The sequence below is a fragment of the Salvia hispanica genome, chromosome 4 (genome assembly GCF_029641045.1).
Source record: "Salvia hispanica isolate PSC_SH4W2 chromosome 4, Shi_PSC_v1, whole genome shotgun sequence".
Taxonomy (NCBI): Eukaryota; Viridiplantae; Streptophyta; class Magnoliopsida; order Lamiales; family Lamiaceae; genus Salvia; species Salvia hispanica.
The window spans coordinates 15,969,095-15,989,007 of NC_142695.1; the positions used below are offsets into that span (position 1 = coordinate 15,969,095).

The 19,913-nt window shown below is 33.5% G+C and overlaps 2 protein-coding genes, 1 non-coding gene and 2 pseudogenes across 3 annotated transcripts; 3 read left to right on the forward strand and 2 right to left on the reverse strand.

Moving 5' to 3' along the window:
- Window positions 1-2,899: 2,899 nt before the first annotated feature.
- On the forward strand, window positions 2,900-3,531 carry LOC125194732 (uncharacterized; annotated as a pseudogene).
- Window positions 3,532-11,201: 7,670 nt separating this feature from the next.
- LOC125197266 (uncharacterized) lies at window positions 11,202-12,281 on the reverse strand. The gene is made up of 2 exons (XM_048095991.1): window positions 12,064-12,281; window positions 11,202-11,677 (listed from the first exon to the last, which is right to left on the reverse strand). Exons 1-2 carry the CDS (start codon window positions 12,230-12,232, stop codon window positions 11,406-11,408), a joined length of 441 nt encoding a protein of 146 aa, XP_047951948.1. The 5' UTR covers window positions 12,233-12,281; the 3' UTR covers window positions 11,202-11,405.
- Window positions 12,282-14,094: 1,813 nt separating this feature from the next.
- LOC125197696 (U2 spliceosomal RNA) lies at window positions 14,095-14,263 on the forward strand (annotated as a pseudogene).
- Window positions 14,264-15,047: 784 nt separating this feature from the next.
- LOC125197694 (U2 spliceosomal RNA) lies at window positions 15,048-15,244 on the forward strand. The gene has a single exon (XR_007172222.1). It is a non-coding gene; the product is annotated as a U2 spliceosomal RNA (small nuclear RNA).
- Window positions 15,245-15,385: 141 nt separating this feature from the next.
- LOC125197265 (ent-kaurene oxidase-like) lies at window positions 15,386-18,121 on the reverse strand. Its single transcript, XM_048095990.2, has 8 exons — window positions 17,883-18,121; window positions 17,339-17,499; window positions 17,042-17,203; window positions 16,809-16,949; window positions 16,477-16,731; window positions 16,236-16,397; window positions 15,953-16,147; window positions 15,386-15,881 (listed from the first exon to the last, which is right to left on the reverse strand). Exons 1-8 carry the CDS (start codon window positions 18,031-18,033, stop codon window positions 15,570-15,572), a joined length of 1,539 nt encoding a protein of 512 aa, XP_047951947.1. The 5' UTR covers window positions 18,034-18,121; the 3' UTR covers window positions 15,386-15,569.
- Between the last annotated feature and the right edge of the window lie 1,792 nt (window positions 18,122-19,913).

The window sequence follows — 19,913 nt, forward strand, 5'->3', positions numbered from 1 at the left end:
ATTTTCCGTTCTCATGATTCATGTTTTGAATGGAATTTATTTCCCATTTGTTAATACTTATAGTTGTCGGTTCGCAAGGAAATAAAAGTTTAAGTAATAATTGAACGAACAAAAACGACTTCGATAATATGTATAAAAAGAGAGGAAACAAGAAGTTTATTTCGGACTAAAGAAGTTCGAACATCTTTTTACATACATACATTAAGCTACACCTTAATGACTTTTTACATACATACATTAAGCTACACCTTAATGACTTCCTTCTTACACGCAAGTCTTTGGTAAGAGACAAGAATGATAATAATAATGAAAAAAAGGGGAAATGGGCAGCGGGCCTCCTTCCTTTCAAGTTCGGACCACACCCTTTTGAGGGCCCGATATTTCAGCCCGGCGACGGAAGGCTGGCAGCCCGGAAGTCGGCCCTTAAGACCACCCCCATCGGTGACTATGAGATGGGGGTGGAGCATATAAGACAAAATAGGAAGTATTAAAAATAAAGCAAAAATAAAATTATCCAACCCAACCCCCATTTTCAAGGCTTGTCAGCCGGCCCATACAAAGGTGAAGGCCAAATGACACATGTCGAATTTTCTTTGGTTTCATGTATTATTATTTTTACTTTTCTTATTTACTATTAATTATTGATTATCACTATTTTATTTAATAATGTACACGTTTTAGAATTGTAATCTATAAATATGAAATCTAAATACTTTTGAATATTTTGAACATTGTGAATTTATAAAATTTTTATTACTTTAAGTGATTAATTTTAATTTATTTAATTACTATTATTTTTGTCTTTATATATCATTTCAAAACTCATGTGAATTATTCTTCCAAACATTCATGTCAGCCACTCTTCTAAAAAATTCACGTGAACTAGTTTATTTTATTTATGATTAATTGTTATTTTTTTTATTATTTCTTTATTATTTGCTACTTTTTTATTGTGCTTCATATTTTCTATATATATCCCACTAAGCATGCAAAACTCTTCACAAACAAATAACTTTCTTTTCATTCTTGTTTTGATAAATTTGGTTTCATGGATCCAAATTATCCAGACTATCGTCCTTATTTCCCAAACCATCAAAATTCCCAAAATGATCAACAATTATCAGAATATCCAAACTCCCAATTTTTTTCAAATCCGGAGTATTCACAAAACCTTGAATTTTCTCCAAATTTAAGCCAAATTCCTACATCTACTGAAATTCCCATGTTATCACCCGCAATTTGTTCGGAGATGTCCAACAAGCGAACAACAATATTGCAAAGCAAGTTTTTGGATTGGATGAAAGCAAATGAGATATATACTGAGGGTAGAGATCTCACCTATGGAGAATTTCCAACTAAATTTGTTTGGAAAACGGATCATTGGCAACCTCGGAAACAACGATATTCGATTGGAAGGTTGTTTTGTATTACTTGAGATTTTTGTTGAATGTTGTCAAGGGAGCTACGTCATATGAAGACATTCGAAAGGTAAATGGAGTTCAGTATGAAACATTTCGCGATACTTGCTATGCCTTGGGGTTGTTGGATGATGACAAAGAATACATTGATGGCATTATTGAGGCTTCTTTTTGGGCTTCTGCTCATTCGTTGAGATTGCTATTTGTTAGTTTGTTGATATCAGAATCTATTTCACGTCCTGATTTTGTTTGGCAAAGATGTTGGAAATATTTGTGTGAAGATGTTCTCTACAATCAACGTAAACTTTTTAGTCGTCCAGGTAGCGCGTAACTATAATATTATGTTATCATTGGTACATATTTTGTTATTTATTATTCTCTTTTAATTTTCTAATTATTTTTCTTAATTTTTATAGATTTGATGTTGAATGGTGATGAAATTTAGAATTTTGCTTTGGTCGATATTGAGAAATTGTTGTTGAATATTGGGAGAAGTCTACGTGAGTTCCATTGTATGCCTTTTCCCAAAATTTGAGTATTTTGAAATGTCTTGTAATAGGTTGATCAGTGATGAGTTGTGTTATGATCGTGAAGCTCAATCGAGAGAACATTTGGATTTCATGTCTAAGTTCACAGATGAACAACTTCATGTATATGATACGATAATGTCAGTTGTTCATTCAAACGATGGTGGAATGTTTTTTGTTTATGGCTATGGAGGTACTGGGAAGACATTCATTTGGAAGTCATTATCAGCTGGTATTCGTTCGAAGGGTGGTATTGTTTTAAATGTGGCTTCCAGTGGTATTGCCTCTTTGTTGTTGCCTGGTGGTAGAACAACTCATTCCCGATTTAAGATTCCTATCAATGTGAATGAAGATTCTATGTGCAATGTAAAACCCAGTAGTCCACTTGCTGAGTTAATTGTGAGAGCTAAGATTATAATATGGGATGAAGCTCCAATGGTTCATAAACATTGTATTGAAGCCGTAGATAAAAGTTTAAGGGACATTATGCGTGAATGCGATGAGTCGAACTTGGGGAAGCCTTTCGGTGGAAAAACTATTGTTTTTGGTGGTGACTTTAGACAAATTTTAACTGTTGTACCTAAAGGGAGTCGGCAAGATGTTGTAAATGCTACCATTAACTCTTCATATCTTTGGAGTAGTTGCAAAGTTTTGAGGTTAACAAAAAACATGAGGCTTCTTAGTGTTGACTCTGTTGATGAAGCATCAAAGTTAAAGGAATTTTCAGATTGGATTGCATCTATTGGTGATGGTGTTTTAGGTGGGCCAAATGATGGTGAAGTGAACATTTCTCTTCCTTCTGACATCGTTTTTCCAAATGTTGGCGATCCTCTTAAAACCATTGTTTCTAGCATATATCCGTCCTACATGAATCCTGAAGAGTTGAGTGGTTGTTTGCGTGATCGTGCTATTCTTGCTCCTACTTTGGATGTTGTTGATGAGATTAATCAGTTCATGATTTCTTTGGATCAGTCTCATGGGCGAACTTATTTGAGCTCTGATAGCATATCTAACTCAGATTTGACATCAAATGGTTCTACGGAGATTCATTTTGTTGAATTTTTGAATAATTTGAAGTGCTCTGGTACGCCTAATCATCAATTGTTGTTAAAAGTGGGTACTCCTGTGAGGTTGTTGAGAAACATAGATCACTCAAATGGATTGTGCAATGGTACTCGGCTGATAATTACACGCTTAGGCGACTATATTTTGGAGGGGGAAGTATTGGGTTTACATAATGTTGGTCATAAAGTATTGATTCCTCGAATGTCTTTGATACCTTCTGATCCAAGGTTGCCTTTCACGTTTCAACGACGACAATTTCCTTTGGCAGTGTCGTATGCAATGACCATTAACAAAAGTCAAGGTCAATCTCTCTCTCTCATGTTGGATTATTTTTTAGAAAACCTGTCTTTAGTCACGGGTGAAAGTACGTTGTTGTATCTAGAGTTACAAGTCGTGAAGGTCTGAAGATTTTAGTTTGTAAGGATGAAGATAATAGTAATAGTTCTGATTCCACCATTAATGTTGTTTACAAAGAAGTGTTTCAGAACTCAAATATGGATTATGTTGAGAAATGGGAATAAGTGTGGTTGTTGCAGTTTTTGGGGAGAAGAAAATGGAAGAGAAGGAAAAAGTGTGCAAAAATGGAAGAGAAAGAATAAATATGGATAATTGTGACATTCTTATATTTCACCAATAATCAAGGAAAAAGGAAATGAGAGAGAGGGAAAACTAATATAAATCGATTTATTTTCTGTCTGTTATTTATGTTACTCTCTCCGTCTCATAAAATTTGAGACAAAACTTTTGAGCATGGAGATTAAGAATTTATATTAAATAATAGGATAGATGAAAAAAGTAGGAAATATAAGAGAGAGTAAAGTAAACGATAGAATAAAATTAGAGTGATTAGATGTTCTGTCTTTTATTATAAAAGAAAATGACTCAAATTTGTTGGAACAGACTAAAAAGAATACGACCCAAATTTCTTAGGATGGAGGGAGTAAAATTTTTCATTAAATTCAGTTATCAAAAGAAGTTCTTCACTGCATGGTGCAGAGACTTATATCGAAACTGCATGTGTAAATAGCTGAAGAAGTTCTTTAGAGCATTCCCAATGCTCTCCCTAAAAACTCTCTTATTTCTCCCTAACTCCTGCCACATCAGCGCCACATCAGCACCAAAATTTATCCCCAGTTTTTAGCCAACTGCTCCAATGGTTTCTCCCTTATTTCTCCCTTATTTTTCTCTAACTCAATATTTCATTTTTACATCATCACTAATATTGTTTAATTTTCCCTACAAATGTGTTTAACAAATAGATTTTTCATCGTTGTATTAATCATTGCAAAATATAATACAACGAGAAAAAAAAACTACAAATAAAAAACCATAAAAAACAAAGATTTAAAAAACTAAGAGGGAGGGGCGTCCGGCGGGAGGCCCATCAGGATCTTCGAATTTTGGATGGTCGACCAGAGGGACTGCTTCTCTTCTGGGGTTCCGCCGCCGGTGAAGTACAGCGTGTACAACTGCGTCAGATTGGCGACATTGGCAGAGAGCGTGGCTTGTTGTATGAACTGGGGTTCCGACTGGGCATCCGACGATGCGCCCTTTCCCTTCCGCCTCCCCTTCGCCTTCTTCGCTCCCACAGGGCGCTCGTGCGGACCATCCCCAGTCAAGTCGATGGGGGACGCGCTCCCCTCGCTCTCCGCATCGCTAAGTCTCGAGCGCACCGATTTCCCGTGCAGCGCGCTGTGCATCCCCGTCCGGAATTTGGGGAGATCCTTCAGCCTATCATAGATGTTCCAATTCTTGAAGCCCCTCGACAAGAACTGGCCACTATACCTTTGGATGGCCTCATCTCGGATTCAGACCACTCGTCATGTTCGTCATCAAGTTAGAATATATACCGTTGAAATGGCCGCAGTCACTCATGAGGCGTTCCCAATGCTGGCGGATCGCCTCGCTGCCATGGTCCTTCATCGAGGCAGTCTTGTTGCTCGTGTACTTCTCCGCAACCCGTTCCCAGAACATGATCTCAGTCTGGTAGTTGCTGCGCTCCGCGTTTTGCGTCGTGTCCGCCTAGCAGTTGGCTATCAGCTCGGACTCTTCCAGAGTGTAAGTAGTCCTTACCCGCTTCGGCGGGCGTTTCTTCCACCTCGTAGTCGTCCGTGCTGAGTGTCGGATCCGTTGTGTACGTCGCGGCCTGAGATCCTTCGTCACCTGGGGTTGATCCAGGGGTGTCGAACAACGATGTGACTATCTGGGGGCGATACACATCGTCGGCTGGAGAGGGCATGCTGAGGGCAGACTGGAAGTACGGAGAAAGTCTGCGCATCGGAGGAGTCTGCAATGGGGACGGACCCGCATATGGATATTGGCCGGGAGGAGAACCCATTGACAACAACGAGTTCATCCACTGCTGATTTGTTTCATCAGTGGGGTTGGGAATTTGCGGACTTGGCTCTTTGCCCTTACCTTTTCGGGAATTTTTCCTACTTGAACTCATAATTTTGAAGATTGAAGATTGAAGATTGAAGATTGAGATAGTGAGATTGAAAAATTGAGAGAATGAAGATTGTATGTGATGAATGGAGGAGGAGGAGGAATTATATATAGGTTTGGAATTATAGCCATTGGAAAAAAAAAAAAAAAAAAAAAACGCCGATTTATCGCCGAATCGCGCCTACAGTGGGCGCCGATGATTCAGCGATAACTCGGCGATGCAGCGGGAGTCGGCGTTAATTTGGTAGAATTAATGCTACCGAATTAACGCCGAAACACTCCCAACGGTCGGCGATATTCGGCGAAAAATCGCCGAGTGTTATCGCCGGACCATTGGGATTGCTCTTATGCTATGCATAATTATCTATTTTGCTGACAGCATAGGGAACATGATTATCATAATAGCATGGGGATATTACAACAACATAGGGAACATAATAATCCCATCTTTCAATGCTGATAATGATCTATTTATTACAATAAATAATTATTCCTTCTTCCATGTGCTAACAATGATCTATTCTGGCTCTTTCCCTAAGAACATCTCAAAGGAGAAAGGTATATTTATAGCTGGGAACGGATCCCCTGCTGTGGAGAAATCACAGCAGGAGCTGCTGTGTTAAAAACGACACCGTTCCACCCACTCGGATGCGGCGCCGTTTTAACAATTCTTAATTCAATTCAACACTTTACTATCCAGCCGCAATTTATCTTTCCCCAAATACACCTACTTTCTTTTCCCTTTGATTTCTAATTCTATACATGAATAAAGAAATTGAATTATTTAATTTTTTCATCTTATTCTTCTACACCAAAGAGCCGCGACTTCTGCTCTCTTTTTTCTCTATGCAATTTTCTTTTGTTTCTCAAAGTTTCTAATGAGCCACAAGTATTCAATTTAAATTACAAAATCATCTATATTTTTGTTTATTATTAATGGTTTGTAGAGATGGAGACTTTCTATAGTGAAATTAATCTGTTTTCTCAAAATTATCTTCTCATGAATATATTATTGGTTTTAACTGTTATGGAGCTTGGTATCTAGTATCCATATACTGAGAGGAGCATAACCTTATATACTTTCTTCTTCATTTTTTAGGCTTTTAAAAACTTTTGTAATAATTTGCCATTGATGATTTTGAGTTAGATTATGATTTTAAGCCTAGAATTGGTATGAAATTTGATAACTTAGATGATGCTTGAATGTTTGGGTTCAATACGGAAGCAAAGTTGGATTCGGAGTTAGGAAATATTATTTTAACAATGCCAAAAAATTGGTCGGACAACATCATATAAATATATTTATTGTAAGGAAGGAGTGCGTAAAACAAGACAAAAGATATTCATTGAGTAAAAATCCTCGACTTGAGACTCGAACATATTGTAAAGTAAGATTGGGGTTGACTTATGGGAATGACATGTATAAATTAAACGAGTTTATCGAAGAGCATAATCATCCCCTTCATCACCATGAGACAATACATATGTTATCTTTTTAACATTGCATTACGGAAGTTCAAGCACACGAGATTGATTTAGCCCGGATGATGTTGGGCTCAATTAAATATCGTCTTTTAACTTGATGAGTAGACAAGAAGGAGGAAGAGATGAAATTGGCATGCACTACCTAAGACCTTACAAATTAATCAAATGCTACAAATGATATAACTCCTCCACAAATGCTAATTCATATATTTAGTTTATATAAGATCTGACGTAATATCATGTGTTTTACTTTTTTTAAAATGACTAAATTTCCATGTACAAGTAAAATAAAAGAGAAAGAAAGTTTTTATGGCAAAAGAGAAAAATTGCAGTAACTAAAACTTAACAGCAGCAACATTTATTATTGAATTAACTATTAACTATTAACTATATTAACTATTCTGGTTTCAACACAACAGCAGAAAGAAAGTAGGCTTATTTGGGAAAGAGTACTGATTTAGAGACATAATGTCTCCAAGTCATAATATTCTTATGTATTTTTGTTATACATATAATTTACATTGTGACTAATTTACCCTAATATTATAGTATTAAATAGATATATACCTTATTAAGGAAAATTTAACCAAATTAGTTATTCATATGCATAGAGAAGTGATCAATTACTAACTCATCATTTAATTGCTAACTACAACTAATTTAAGGCCATATGATTTTAGAAAACGTGTGGTCTATAATTTGCCACGTGTAATTTTTGTTTTTATTAATTAAATCGAAAAGGATAAAAAAAACGTCAAATTAGGGTTTTGGATGAAAATGTCAATATAGTGTTTCGAAAATATCAACACAATGCTTTGAGAATGTCAACACAATTTAGGATTGACATTGTATAAGCTTTATGTTGACATATTATCTCAGCTGCATTGACATTAACCTGTGTACGAAAAATACGAAAATTCTAGATTTTTTTTTAAAATTTTGACGTCGGAACATATGCATGTAGTATATCGTTGGAATCCTTATAAAATTATGTTTAATTTGATATGTGTTATATGAATTTAAAGTTTTGGGATTTCTTTTAAAAGTTAGTTATAACTAACTTGACATTAATACCCCTATTGATATTTTTTGGAATTAATCCTATGACCCTATTGACGTTTTTTTTATCGTATTGACATTTCGTGGTTGATGATTTAGGCCTTTAATTTGAATATCTAATGGTTATTATTGAGTTGTAGTTAGTAATTAAGCATTGAGTTAACAATATAACACTCCCCCTTATGCATATATGTTAATTGGAGATAAACTTAATCATGCACTAGAGTAATGAATTTAAAAAATTTTCAATCAAAACCATTCTTGTCATGTAAATTTTTAAAACAATTAATTAAAAAATCAGTAATTTAGATTATCAGTATTAATTAACACACTACATAACTACATTATAATATTTAATTGTAAAATAATTTGATAACTTAAATAGCATTATATGATTTTTCAAATAGATTTTTATTTAATCATTTTATAATTTAATTTTTAGCCTTTTCTTTATCCGTTGTGCTATTCTTTCATAACTTATTTTTTTCGTTAAATTTTCTGAAACATTTTGTCAATGTAGTAACAATGAAACCATTCATTTAATAGTATATGAAAAAATATGTAAAATATTAAACATTTATCTTATTCAGATTGGTTTATATAATAAAATAATATACTATTTTTTCATTATCTTTTCAAATTTTTTTGTTATGTTTCTTTGCTTTAGTTAAATTTAATATTTTTTATTTAATTAAGCTAGGGCGTCTAATATATTAATATAACTATATAGTTTTAAAATATTAAATAGATGAATTAAGAAAATACAATTAATTTTTATTCAGATTCGAATATATCGTTTTAAATATTAAAAATCAAAGAAAATATTAATTTAATATGAAAATAATTGGATGAATCTACTTTTCTAATTTTTGATTATTTTAATATATCACATATCAACTAATTGATTAAGAATTAAAAGTAATAAGAATCATAAACTCTACTAATATTATAAGATAGTACAGACTATTACCTTTTTAGAGTTAGGAATTCTAATATTTGAAAAAAAAGAGAGAGAGGAAATATTAAATATGTAGCTTTAGAATGTTAAATATATAAGTCAAGAACATGTGTTTATATTTTTAATCGAATTGTAATATTTTTTTAAAAAAATAAAATTTTGGAACGTAAAAAATTAATATCAAACTTATGAAAATTTTAATCAAAACCACGTACTCAATTAGTATCAACGCGTATAGATAAAATTTTACTTTGTTCCATGATATAGTGAATTTAGTTAAAAACTTTAATATTTTATATAAAAAAAATAAAATACGAACTATAGCATTAAAATATTAAAGAATTGAGCAAAGAGCTATAAAAAAGAAAATATTAATTATATATATTTAAATATTAAATGTAGATGAGTTAAGAACATTTTTAAGGATATAAATTTAATTTCAGTATATAAATTTAAATCGGTGTTCCCTAACATTTTGAAAGTAAATTTTGAAAGGATAAACAAGTTCTGATTTTTGACACCATGCAAGAATTTAATTTCAATATACAAATTTAAATCGTTGTTCCCTAACATTTTGCCCATTAATAAAATAAAAAATGTATAAATTTCAAATCTTAATTTTGATGCTCTAAGAACTCATGCAATTAAATTGATTTGTTACTTTTATAAATATAAAATCCAGATTCTATAATGTTTTGTAAAAATAAAATTAAGATTGAGTATTAAATTTATTAAGTACCTATAAGTTTATATTGTATAAAGTATTATTTAAATAAATGTTAATTCATTATATTAAATTAAATTTAAATAAACTAATATTACGTGATTGAATTTAGAAAGAATAATTCAAAATTTAGCATTGCTGGAGTAACTAAAATTTGGAAATTTATGTACATTTCCTAACAAAAAATAAAATTAGTCAATACTTTTGTTTGAAGAAATATCTACTGCAAATCTGCAATTGGGATGGAATTTGGAACGTTTTGGTAGGGATGAGAGATTGGTGAGAAGATTTGAGTATATATTTGCTTAAATCTAGCATCCATAAATATACACACAATTTTTCTAAGCAAGTAATACTTAAATACAAATAAATGTTTTATATGCATAAGGGTAGTATGGTATATGTACAAAACATAAATTTAAATAAAAATCTAAAATAATCTAAAATGACTATTTTAACCTCATTATGGCATTATGTCTTGGAGACATTATGTCTCTAAAACATTTTTCTATAATAATTTAGTTATGTAGTGTGTTAATTAATACTGATAATCTAAATTATTGATTTTTTAATTAATTGTTTTAAAAATTTACACGACAAGAATGATTTTGATTGAAATTCTTTTAAATTCATTACTCTAGTGCATGATTAAGTTTATCTCCAATTAACATATATGCATAAAAATAACTAATTTGGTTAAATTTTCCTTAATAAGGTATATATCTATTTAATACTATAATGTTAGGGTAAATCAGTCACAATGTAAGTTACAATGTAAATTATATGTATGAAAAATACATAAGGGTATTATGGCTTGAAGACATTATATCTCTAAATCACTACTCATTATTATGCTGGAGAAATAGGAGGAAACTTCTGATACTACATTTGCTAACTAATTGGATAACAGTTACGGTTAAGAAACTTCCTATACATCATTCCATATCTATTCACATCTTCATTTTGATTTTTTATTCATAAACACTATTTATTTTGATTTTTTATTCGTTAAGAATTATTTGTCACATAGTATGTCTATATTAAATAGAGCTAAATGTAATACTATACCAATTGGTGGTAGTGCAGATAGCAGCGTGAAGCTGTAGTGATCTTGAGGTCATATCCGCTGGGAGACTTTCGGCTTTAATCTGCAAATCTAGTTGAGGAAGATTAATCTGATTCCACCATTACCACCTCAGAAACCTATGATCAAACCAAAAAGAAAAAGAAAATGAAGCTTTATTTTTTAATTCATTCCATATTTTCTTAAGGTAATAAATCAGTACCCCCTCAACTTTCAAAATAAGTAAATCATTAACTACAATATGTCTTATTTAATCATGTTTAGGTATGATTTTAAGATCGATGGACTATAATTTTTTAATAGTGGAACAAAGTTTGAATAGTTATAATTATATGTAATAGTATTATTTTAAAATTTTATTTTGCTGCAAAGTTTATAATATATAATTACATACTAATTAAAATTTCTATTAGGTTCCCCAAAAAAAGTCTACTAGTAAACTGAAACTGGAAGACTGAGATTTATGATAAAATTTATGGAATTAGTTTTATTACATAGCACTATATACCCATACCAAAGATATATGGCACTCTTTTATTCTTACTATCACACACATATATGCATATGCAAGTATTACAAATTATTGATTTCTTCTACGAATCACTATAGTTCATAGAAGTCAATTGAAAAATACGTGTATCTAATTGAACCAGCGAGGAAGAGGAACAGCGACGAACTTCATCAACCCTTTGTTGCAATCGGCACTGCCGTCACCCTCTCCGCTTGCAAAATACTGAGGCCGCCACTGTGTTAGCTGGTACGAGAAGCCGGCGCTTTCTTCAACTTGGCTCGGGTTCGACAGAAGCTGTGCTCGGCTGAAATCGCACTGCACGTAGCTGTATAGATTCGGGAGCAAGTATACGCTATGTGACTCGCTCTCGTTGCTCGTATTCATCGCCACATGTTTGAACACTGATATATTATCGTTACACATATATCATTACGAACAAAAAACATAGTGATAAATGCATAATTGAGTTATCGTGAAAACTATTTTTTCGTAGTACAAACTTATAGTAAAACTATACTAAACGTATAATTTTTCATTTTTCATTATAACTTAAATTAAACGTATAAATTCATTGTATTTACGTAGATTATATTAAAAAAATCGTTCGCCATGGAATTCGAACTATGATGTTATATTCGTCGAACAAGAGGTGCATCTATCATAAATATTCTGGGATGACAAAACATAGAGATAAAAAGTTTTTTATTTGAATATCTATATTGTTTGAAACAAGTGACAAGAACGTGAGTTATACTTTTATATAATATAATGACTAATGTTGGATTACCTAGAGTATCGTTGATGTAGAAGGTGCCGTGTTTGAGAGCCCAATCGGTGTAGTTGTAGCCGGAGCGCCACCCCTCAGAGCCTCCTACGACGACGGTGGCAGCTGAGCCACAACCAAACATGAATGAAATTAAAAATAGAACAGCAGCTAATGCAAAATTTGAGGCCATCCCTTTTAATTATTCTTAGAATTATTTATTTATCAAAATTGTATCTGTTGATGAATGAAATGGACGTGGCTGACAAAAGGGTTTATATAGGCGATTTATAAGTTGAAAAAACTGCATATCACTCCATATTTGAATTTCGACATGACCAAAAATTCTATGGTATCCACATTCTACATACGAAGAAAATATTAGTACCAATTTATTTTGAAGTCAACTTCCAGAATGATTTGACTTTGCCTGTTTAATTTCTTGCTTGATGCTTCGGCGTAATAAGGTTGTATTGCATAGTGATGGATTCAGAATTTTTAATCTGGTAGTGCGAAAAAAATAATTACTACAACGACTTAAAGTTTATTTTTGTTATGTTTTCTCAATAGAATCTTTATTTATATTTTCATAAAAAAACTTCATTGTAAATAAAAAGAAATTATTTTATACTATATTTTTACTATTTAGATAGCTTCCACTATTTATAATGAAAATATAAATGGTATTGTATCATTATTTTTCATTGTAACAGTGTACATATTGTGTGTTAGCCACTCGTATTGTATCATTATTTTACAATGTAAAACTGCTCAAAGCCTCTAAACAATGAAAATGAACATAGCATCCAAAAGAACTTCGTATAAGATAACAAACGATAAAAACACACAATAATATTAGATTCCTCTCTATCTCCTATGGCAAATGTGTCTATGTCGCAGAGTAAAAATTCCATGATCCCTCTATACCATGTTGGCATAGTGATAACTTTTTGACAAATGGAATAAATAGAGCGCACATGCCACATTAATTGGACACATATTTGATAAACTAACGGTGCAATGAGAAACGTCCATTTGCTTATTTTATAGAAACTCTGCTTGAATGTGGCAAAATTTCATATGAAATTAACTATTCTATATACTATTCCATTATACATAGATGTACATTGATCTCATAAGTAGTATATACAATTCCAATATATATAGATGTATATTGATCTCTCCGGCTTCCACTCTTCAGTACATATGTTGTATAATACTATATTATGAGAACAATGTACATCTATATATATTGGAATAGTAAATAGAATTTTTAATTTCATATGAAATTTTCCATATTCAAGCAGAGTTTCTATAAAATAGCAAATGGAAGTTTCTTATTGCACCGTTAGTTTATCAAATGTGTCCAATTAATATGGCATGTGGGCCCTATTTATTCCATTTGTCAAAATGTTAATGGTATGGTACACCGCATCACTGTGCCAATATAATCCAAACAATAAAGAAAAATGAAACCAAGACAACAAACAAATACTAAATCATAATCCTAAATTGCGATAGTCGGCTATTTTTGAGCATTTAAATACGACTTAGGTTACGGCAACTAGAATATTTAAAGCGTTGTAACAACTAACAACGTGTTGCATATCAGCTAGTGGAAGGAAAACTAACTGGGGAAGAATACATGTAATGATGCTCTTAGTTGAAGAAAATTTACAATGATTACTATAATTTATTGGTGGGCTTGTAATAATGCTCCATAAGTATCATAAAATGATGCTTTGCAGCCTCCTAGTCAGTAAAAACAGCTGCAAAATAGCACTTTGGTATACTGCGGTCTACCAATGGCAATGTATTTTTCCATTTTGCTTTCCACCAAATTAATTACTAGAAGAAACTCAACATCGTTAAAGAGTCACGGTACATTCGCTATAATTAAATTTTATTAATCATGACTAATAAATTTTAATTAATGTGTATGTTGTGTATACTTGGGTGTACATGAAGTTGGTGTTTGAAATCCCACATCGGTTTGAGTAGACCCTTGATTCTAAGGGCATGTATAAAATAGGAGGTACGTAGATGATGAAACTCATACCTTTCTCGGCCTTTTGGCTAAGATCAAGTGTAGTATCTGTTCTTATCAGTTTAATATCTGATATGTGAGTCATCGACTCACACAATATTAAATTTATTTTTGAGGGGGAAGGTTCGTTAAAGTAGCTTGCTACTTGAGCCTTTGGGCCTGGCGCACCCAACTAATAGCAGTTATAACTATTTTATTCAGTTGGAGTTTGATTCGAATAAATTTCTTCTTTTTGTTTATTTTGGATTGTATGAATAATAGGGCAGCATTTGGTTTGAATGTTTAGATAAAGTCGAATTTTTTGAATTCAAGCTACGACTAAATCTTGATTTATTTGCCTTGGTCTTTCTAAAAATATTGGGTATGTTGTCAATTCAAGATAAAAATATGCAAGGATCAAGATGGAGTTTTGATGTTCACTCAACTCCAGTGATGACAATCTCAGTTTCTTGGCTTTATCATTACTCCTTTATGATATTAGGCAGGTTTGCAGGACATAAAAGATACATGAATCTGACTGTAAGCACTGCCATCACTCAATCGGATAGATATCTCTCGTTCATGCAGTTTCCTTGTTTCATGAAACACACAGAAATCGAAACTAACATGATCAGTGACTCCATTATCCACTATCCATGAATGAGTAGAAATTGCCGCCGCTAAACATGATTCAACTACAAAGACTTGTGCTTTGCCTTGTCTATTGTCCTTCAAGAGAGAACAATTAGACTTCCAGAGACCTTTCTCACCACATCTACCTCTTTACCTTTAAATGATAATCACAATGGATAAAAAAACTAATAAAACTACCTTCAAAAATACTACTATCTCAGTTACTCTACAATAGGATGGCAGGCTCTACTTCTATACCACAATAAATTTAAATCCCACATCGAGTATGAATAGAAAACTAGATTCTAAGAGCATGTATAACAAAGGAGGTAAGTAGAAGCAGAAGCTCATACCTTTCTCGGCCTTTTGGCTAAGATCAAGTGTAGTATCTGTTCTTATCAGTTTAATATCTGATATGTGAGTCATTGACTCACACGATATTAAATTTATTTCTTTTAGGGGGAAGGTTTGTTAAAGTAGCTTGCTACTTGAGCCTTCGTGTGTCGCCCATGTGTTGCACTATTGCACGGGCCTGGCACTCCCCACCAATAATAGTTCAATTTTTCTTTGTGTTGGTGTTTGATTTTTAGTGTCAGTTCATTCTATTACCTTTGAATGCTAGTATTTAGATTTATGTTTGGACAAAATTTAGTTATATGAATAACTCTCAATTCAAGGCATTGGGTATGTTGTCAAAGTCTAGATAAAAATCTGTTTGGAAAGGAACAACTTAATTTCTAAACAACATACTATATATTTGTAACATAAGATGGAGTTTTGCAGCTGCTGATGCTTTAATAAAACATAGTACTACTAGTTTCTAACCACATGATAAATTGATAATGATCACTCAACTCCAGTGACAACAATCTCAGTTTCTTGGCTTTATCATTGCTTGCAGGGGATGAAGTCTGTGTGTCGTGAGACCCAGCGTATCGACGTTTTCTTCTTCACCATCCTTGAGACTCCATTCATACTTCTGCACCAATCTCCCAATGGCTGTGCAAGAAATAAGCATGGCTTGGAGAGCACCTGCACACTGCCTTTTCCCACCTCCAAAGGCCATGGTCTTGAATAGATCATTTGTATCGTATTTCTCATCAAGAAATCTCTCCGGCTTCCACTCGTCAGGACTCTCCCAAGAATCTTTGTTCATGTTACATCCGTACAAATTTATAGCAATCTGCAGAAGAAGCCACCAATGTCTTAAATCAAGATTGCAAAGAGTGTAGATATAAATATGAGACCAATTACCTCAGTCCCTGCTGGGATGTCGTAGCCTCCTATTTGAGTGTCTTCATGAACATACCTCAGAGGAACTATAGGAGCAGGGCTATGCTTTCGCAAAGTTTCTTGGAAAACAGCAGACAGATAAGGAAGTTGGCTCAAGTTCGTCTCCGTTACTTCCTCAGTTCCACAAACAGTTTGGATTTCCTCAAAGAGACGAGCCTGTTGAATCAACAAGGATGAAATTGCAGGTAGCAAATAGAGACATTCACAGCAGTAGATATGTTAGATTAAATAAAATGTGTTGCACCTGTCGTTGAGGATCTTTGGCGAGTTCATACAAGGCCCATTCAGTCGCCACCAAAGTAGTGTCGGATGATTCAATTATGACTTCCCACAACAGCATCAGAATTTGTTGTTCAGTTAACGAGTTTCCTTCTACCAACAAGTAGTCCAGGTAACAGTTTCGTTCCTGACAATAAATAAGATCGAGTATTCGATATTAGTAGAGAATTGTTCTCAAATAGAGTTAGCTCTATCTATGTATGTACCTTCCCACTAGAAATTCGTTTCTTCTGTTGGTTAATGAGAGCAGTCATCGCAGCTTGCCTCCGCATATGCATTTGCTGAATTTTTCTCTCGAAGCTTTTATTAGGAATCCATTTTAGATACGGGAAGAAGTCTCTCCAATCAACCTCAATGGCGCCTTTCATGGGGTCGACCACCAAGATTTCGTACATATCTTTCTTTGAAAAACTGGTTCCTAGCTCCTCCACATATACAGACTCCACATCATCACCAAGAGCCTGTAGACATCACAAAGGTTCCACCATTCTCAGTCTTAGTATGACTTGAGATACAACAAGAGAGTGAATGCAAGTACCTCTTTAAGCGACAATCCAAAAAGCTCGGTGTGGAACACTTCCCGGAAATCTATAGCTTCATGAGGCTTCTCTTTCTCATGAGCCTGGAACTTCTCTAAAACATTCCCTAACAAGGTATCCCGGTGAATTTGGTGCCGCCTCTGAAATGATAGACAAATCACACATTTAAGAATGTACTGTATATAGGGATTGAGCATTTTCAAGGTTAGTAAAGCAGCATGTATATATGTACCTGAGCATTGGTTCCCAAAGTGCTAGTGAGGATATGCCGTTTAACTGTTCTATGAAATTCACCGTAATCAGTCAACGCAACTATGCTTTTATCACAACCAAGGATCTTAATGGCATTAGACATCTTTCTTGTTGAGATCGATGAGTATCTTGTCACCATCGCCTATAGAAACCAAAACATAACTGAAAAATCCCACACAACATCTTATACAAAAAACAGCTCAGACTAACTAACAAGAGGAATCTGTCTTAACCTTTCTGGCTTATTACAGAGATGCAAAAAGCAAACGCGACTCACCTCCTTGGCGACGTCACTGGAGTTGAGGACGACAAGTTTGATGGAACCTGTTCTGATTGAATAAACAGGGCCATATTCGTCAGCCCATTTCGCGAAAGTCTTGTGTGGTTTCTTCTCCTTCATTTGCAGCAGGTTTCCTAACACAGGCAGCCCTGGTATCTCTGCATCATTTCCATCAAATACATCAATATTTCTTTGTCTTGCCATGACCAATCTTGGCCTAATCCAACTTATCACAAAAGGATTTAATCAAACCATTGACTTTGCTAAACTTTAAGCCACTTGTTCATCACACACAATCAAGAAACAGCCAGAAGATTTCTGCATTTCTCACCCTAATCTTTCCCCCCATTTTGACAAATTTTAAATAAATCTTTGCATCTGATCAGCATTTCTATCAAAGTTGGAATTTTTTTTCATAAATGTATCACCAAACAGTCCTATTCAATCAAATTTTAGTCAATCAAGTCTACAAACATGTCAAAGGCACACCCACACACCTTCAATAGAAAAGAAACAAAGTTGAAGAGAAGTAGAAGAATACCAGGTGGAGAAGGGAGGCCAGAAGTTGTCTTCTTGGAAGCATGTACATATCTAGTGATGATAAAAATGAGAGTGGATAGCCCAACACCAACAATGGCAGCTGCTGTTTGAAACCACATTCCTTCAAAGCTCAAAATCCCATCCATCTTCATCACTATTCTAGAACCCAAGTTTTATCCAAAATGATCGCTTTTCATGGTCATGTCATATCACATAGTTTTATAGTGTTTTGGTGACAGTTTCCATATATAAAAATGAACAAACAACATTAATACTACATCCCAATAAATACATCAGAGTAAATTGCCAAATAATCATGCCAAATTCTAGTCCGATCCACTAAAATATGATTAAATTTCATTACCAAAAAAAAAAAAATTGATTAAATTTAATTATATCATAAAGTTAACACTTTTCTCAATTATCTCGTGATACAAAAATTCGGCATGATATATGTCTGAATTTAGTGAAATGGACTGTTGGTGATGACTGATGAGTGTATATATTCAAGTGAATAATGAGCGGCAATTCATTTAATACTACTGTCATGCGATATAGAGATGATAATTAATTACTAGGATTTTGGGGAAATAAATATAATGGTGTCTTCGAAAGATTAAGGTGTTCGGTTGGGAAGACTTTAGTCCAATTTTGAGGAAATAAATATTTAATCTCATGATTAAATGTATACTCCCTCCGTCCCACAAAGATTGTCCAATTTTTCTATTTCGGTCCGTCCCATAAAGTTTGTCCCATTTCAATTTTTACCATGTTTTATAGTGGACCCCATATTCCACTAACTCATTCCTACTCACATTTTATTATAAAACTAATATATAAAAGTAGGACTCACATTCCACTAACTTTTTCAACTCACTTTCTATTACATTTCTTAAAATCAGTGCCCGGTCAAAATGAGACAATCTTTGTGGGACAGAGGGAGTATCATGTTTGGTTCATAAGATTGACCCCCTCAACTTAATTCTAGAGGAATAGTCTTATGATAATTAGTCATAGCTTCCCCCCTCCAACTAAAATAATCCTACAACTTAATTCTAGATGGATAGTCTCATGATAATTAGTCATGGCAACTGAACACCATCTAAATGTATCGAGTTTACGTCTGAAAATGGAGAAACACATTCAAGTTTGAATTCCACCAATGTCCCAAATTTCGAATTATCGATAAAAAATAGTGGTTCGGGATTTTCGAAAAAAGCATTATAAAACATGAAAATCTTTTGCGATAAAAAGACATGATTGCAAAGTTGTTGTTTTCACTCTTGTCTTGAATGGATAACCGAAGATCCTTTTTTCATGGTCAAATATGCCGATTTCGATAGGCATGTGTGTCAAATTGGTCAACTGCTGAGCTAACTAGCAATTTATGCATCCAAACGAACAAATAAATTTTTAACTAACCTGGACAATTAAATGCTGACATTGTAATTGAGAATATTGGATTTAAATGTCAAAACAATATATATTGTTTTCTTTTATTCAATATACAATACATTAGCGAGTTAGTAGATAGAGTCTAGCGTTATAAATTTGTTAAATATTTTTTCATGTTGGCATCACGCGGAAGCAACTGTGGTATTGACAATAAAAGGTTGGGAGATGCATGAATAATGAGAAAGAAAGAATTAAGAGATAAGCGAGAGAAACTATAGATACAAACGACGGCTGCTAGTAGAAGAATGGTTAACGTTGCAAGAGCAGACCATCAGTGAAGCGGCAATGACACTCTGTCAATAATATTTTGCGAGAGACAATGAGATAGATGTATATAAATAATAAATAATTAAAGTGAGATAGAGTGATGCAAGAAAGACGATTACTGCGAATTATCGAGAGCCATAAAGGTGCCCTACTGTGGAGGAATTCGAATTAGTTCACGATTTGCAAAAAGGGAAAACAATACTCAAGGTTAGAAAATCACAATAGCTAAAAACTATTATAAATTATAAAACTTCAAAAATATTAATCGAAAATACCGTTATAGCTCGACCATTGGATGATAGGCACGCTC

Coding starts and splice junctions, on each gene's coding strand:
- LOC125197265 (XM_048095990.2), bottom strand. CDS start 18,033: ATGAAGATGGATGGGATTTTGAGCTTTGAAGGAATGTGGTTTCAAACA. Junction 17,204..17,338: donor CCAGTGACGTCGCCAAGGAG/GTGAGTCGCGTT, acceptor TGGTTTCTATAG/GCGATGGTGACAAGATACTC. Junction 15,882..15,952: donor ACATCCCAGCAGGGACTGAG/GTAATTGGTCTC, acceptor CTTCTTCTGCAG/ATTGCTATAAATTTGTACGG.
- LOC125197266 (XM_048095991.1), bottom strand. CDS start 12,232: ATGGCCTCAAATTTTGCATTAGCTGCTGTTCTATTTTTAATTTCATTC. Junction 11,678..12,063: donor CTACATCAACGATACTCTAG/GTAATCCAACAT, acceptor ATAATATATCAG/TGTTCAAACATGTGGCGATG.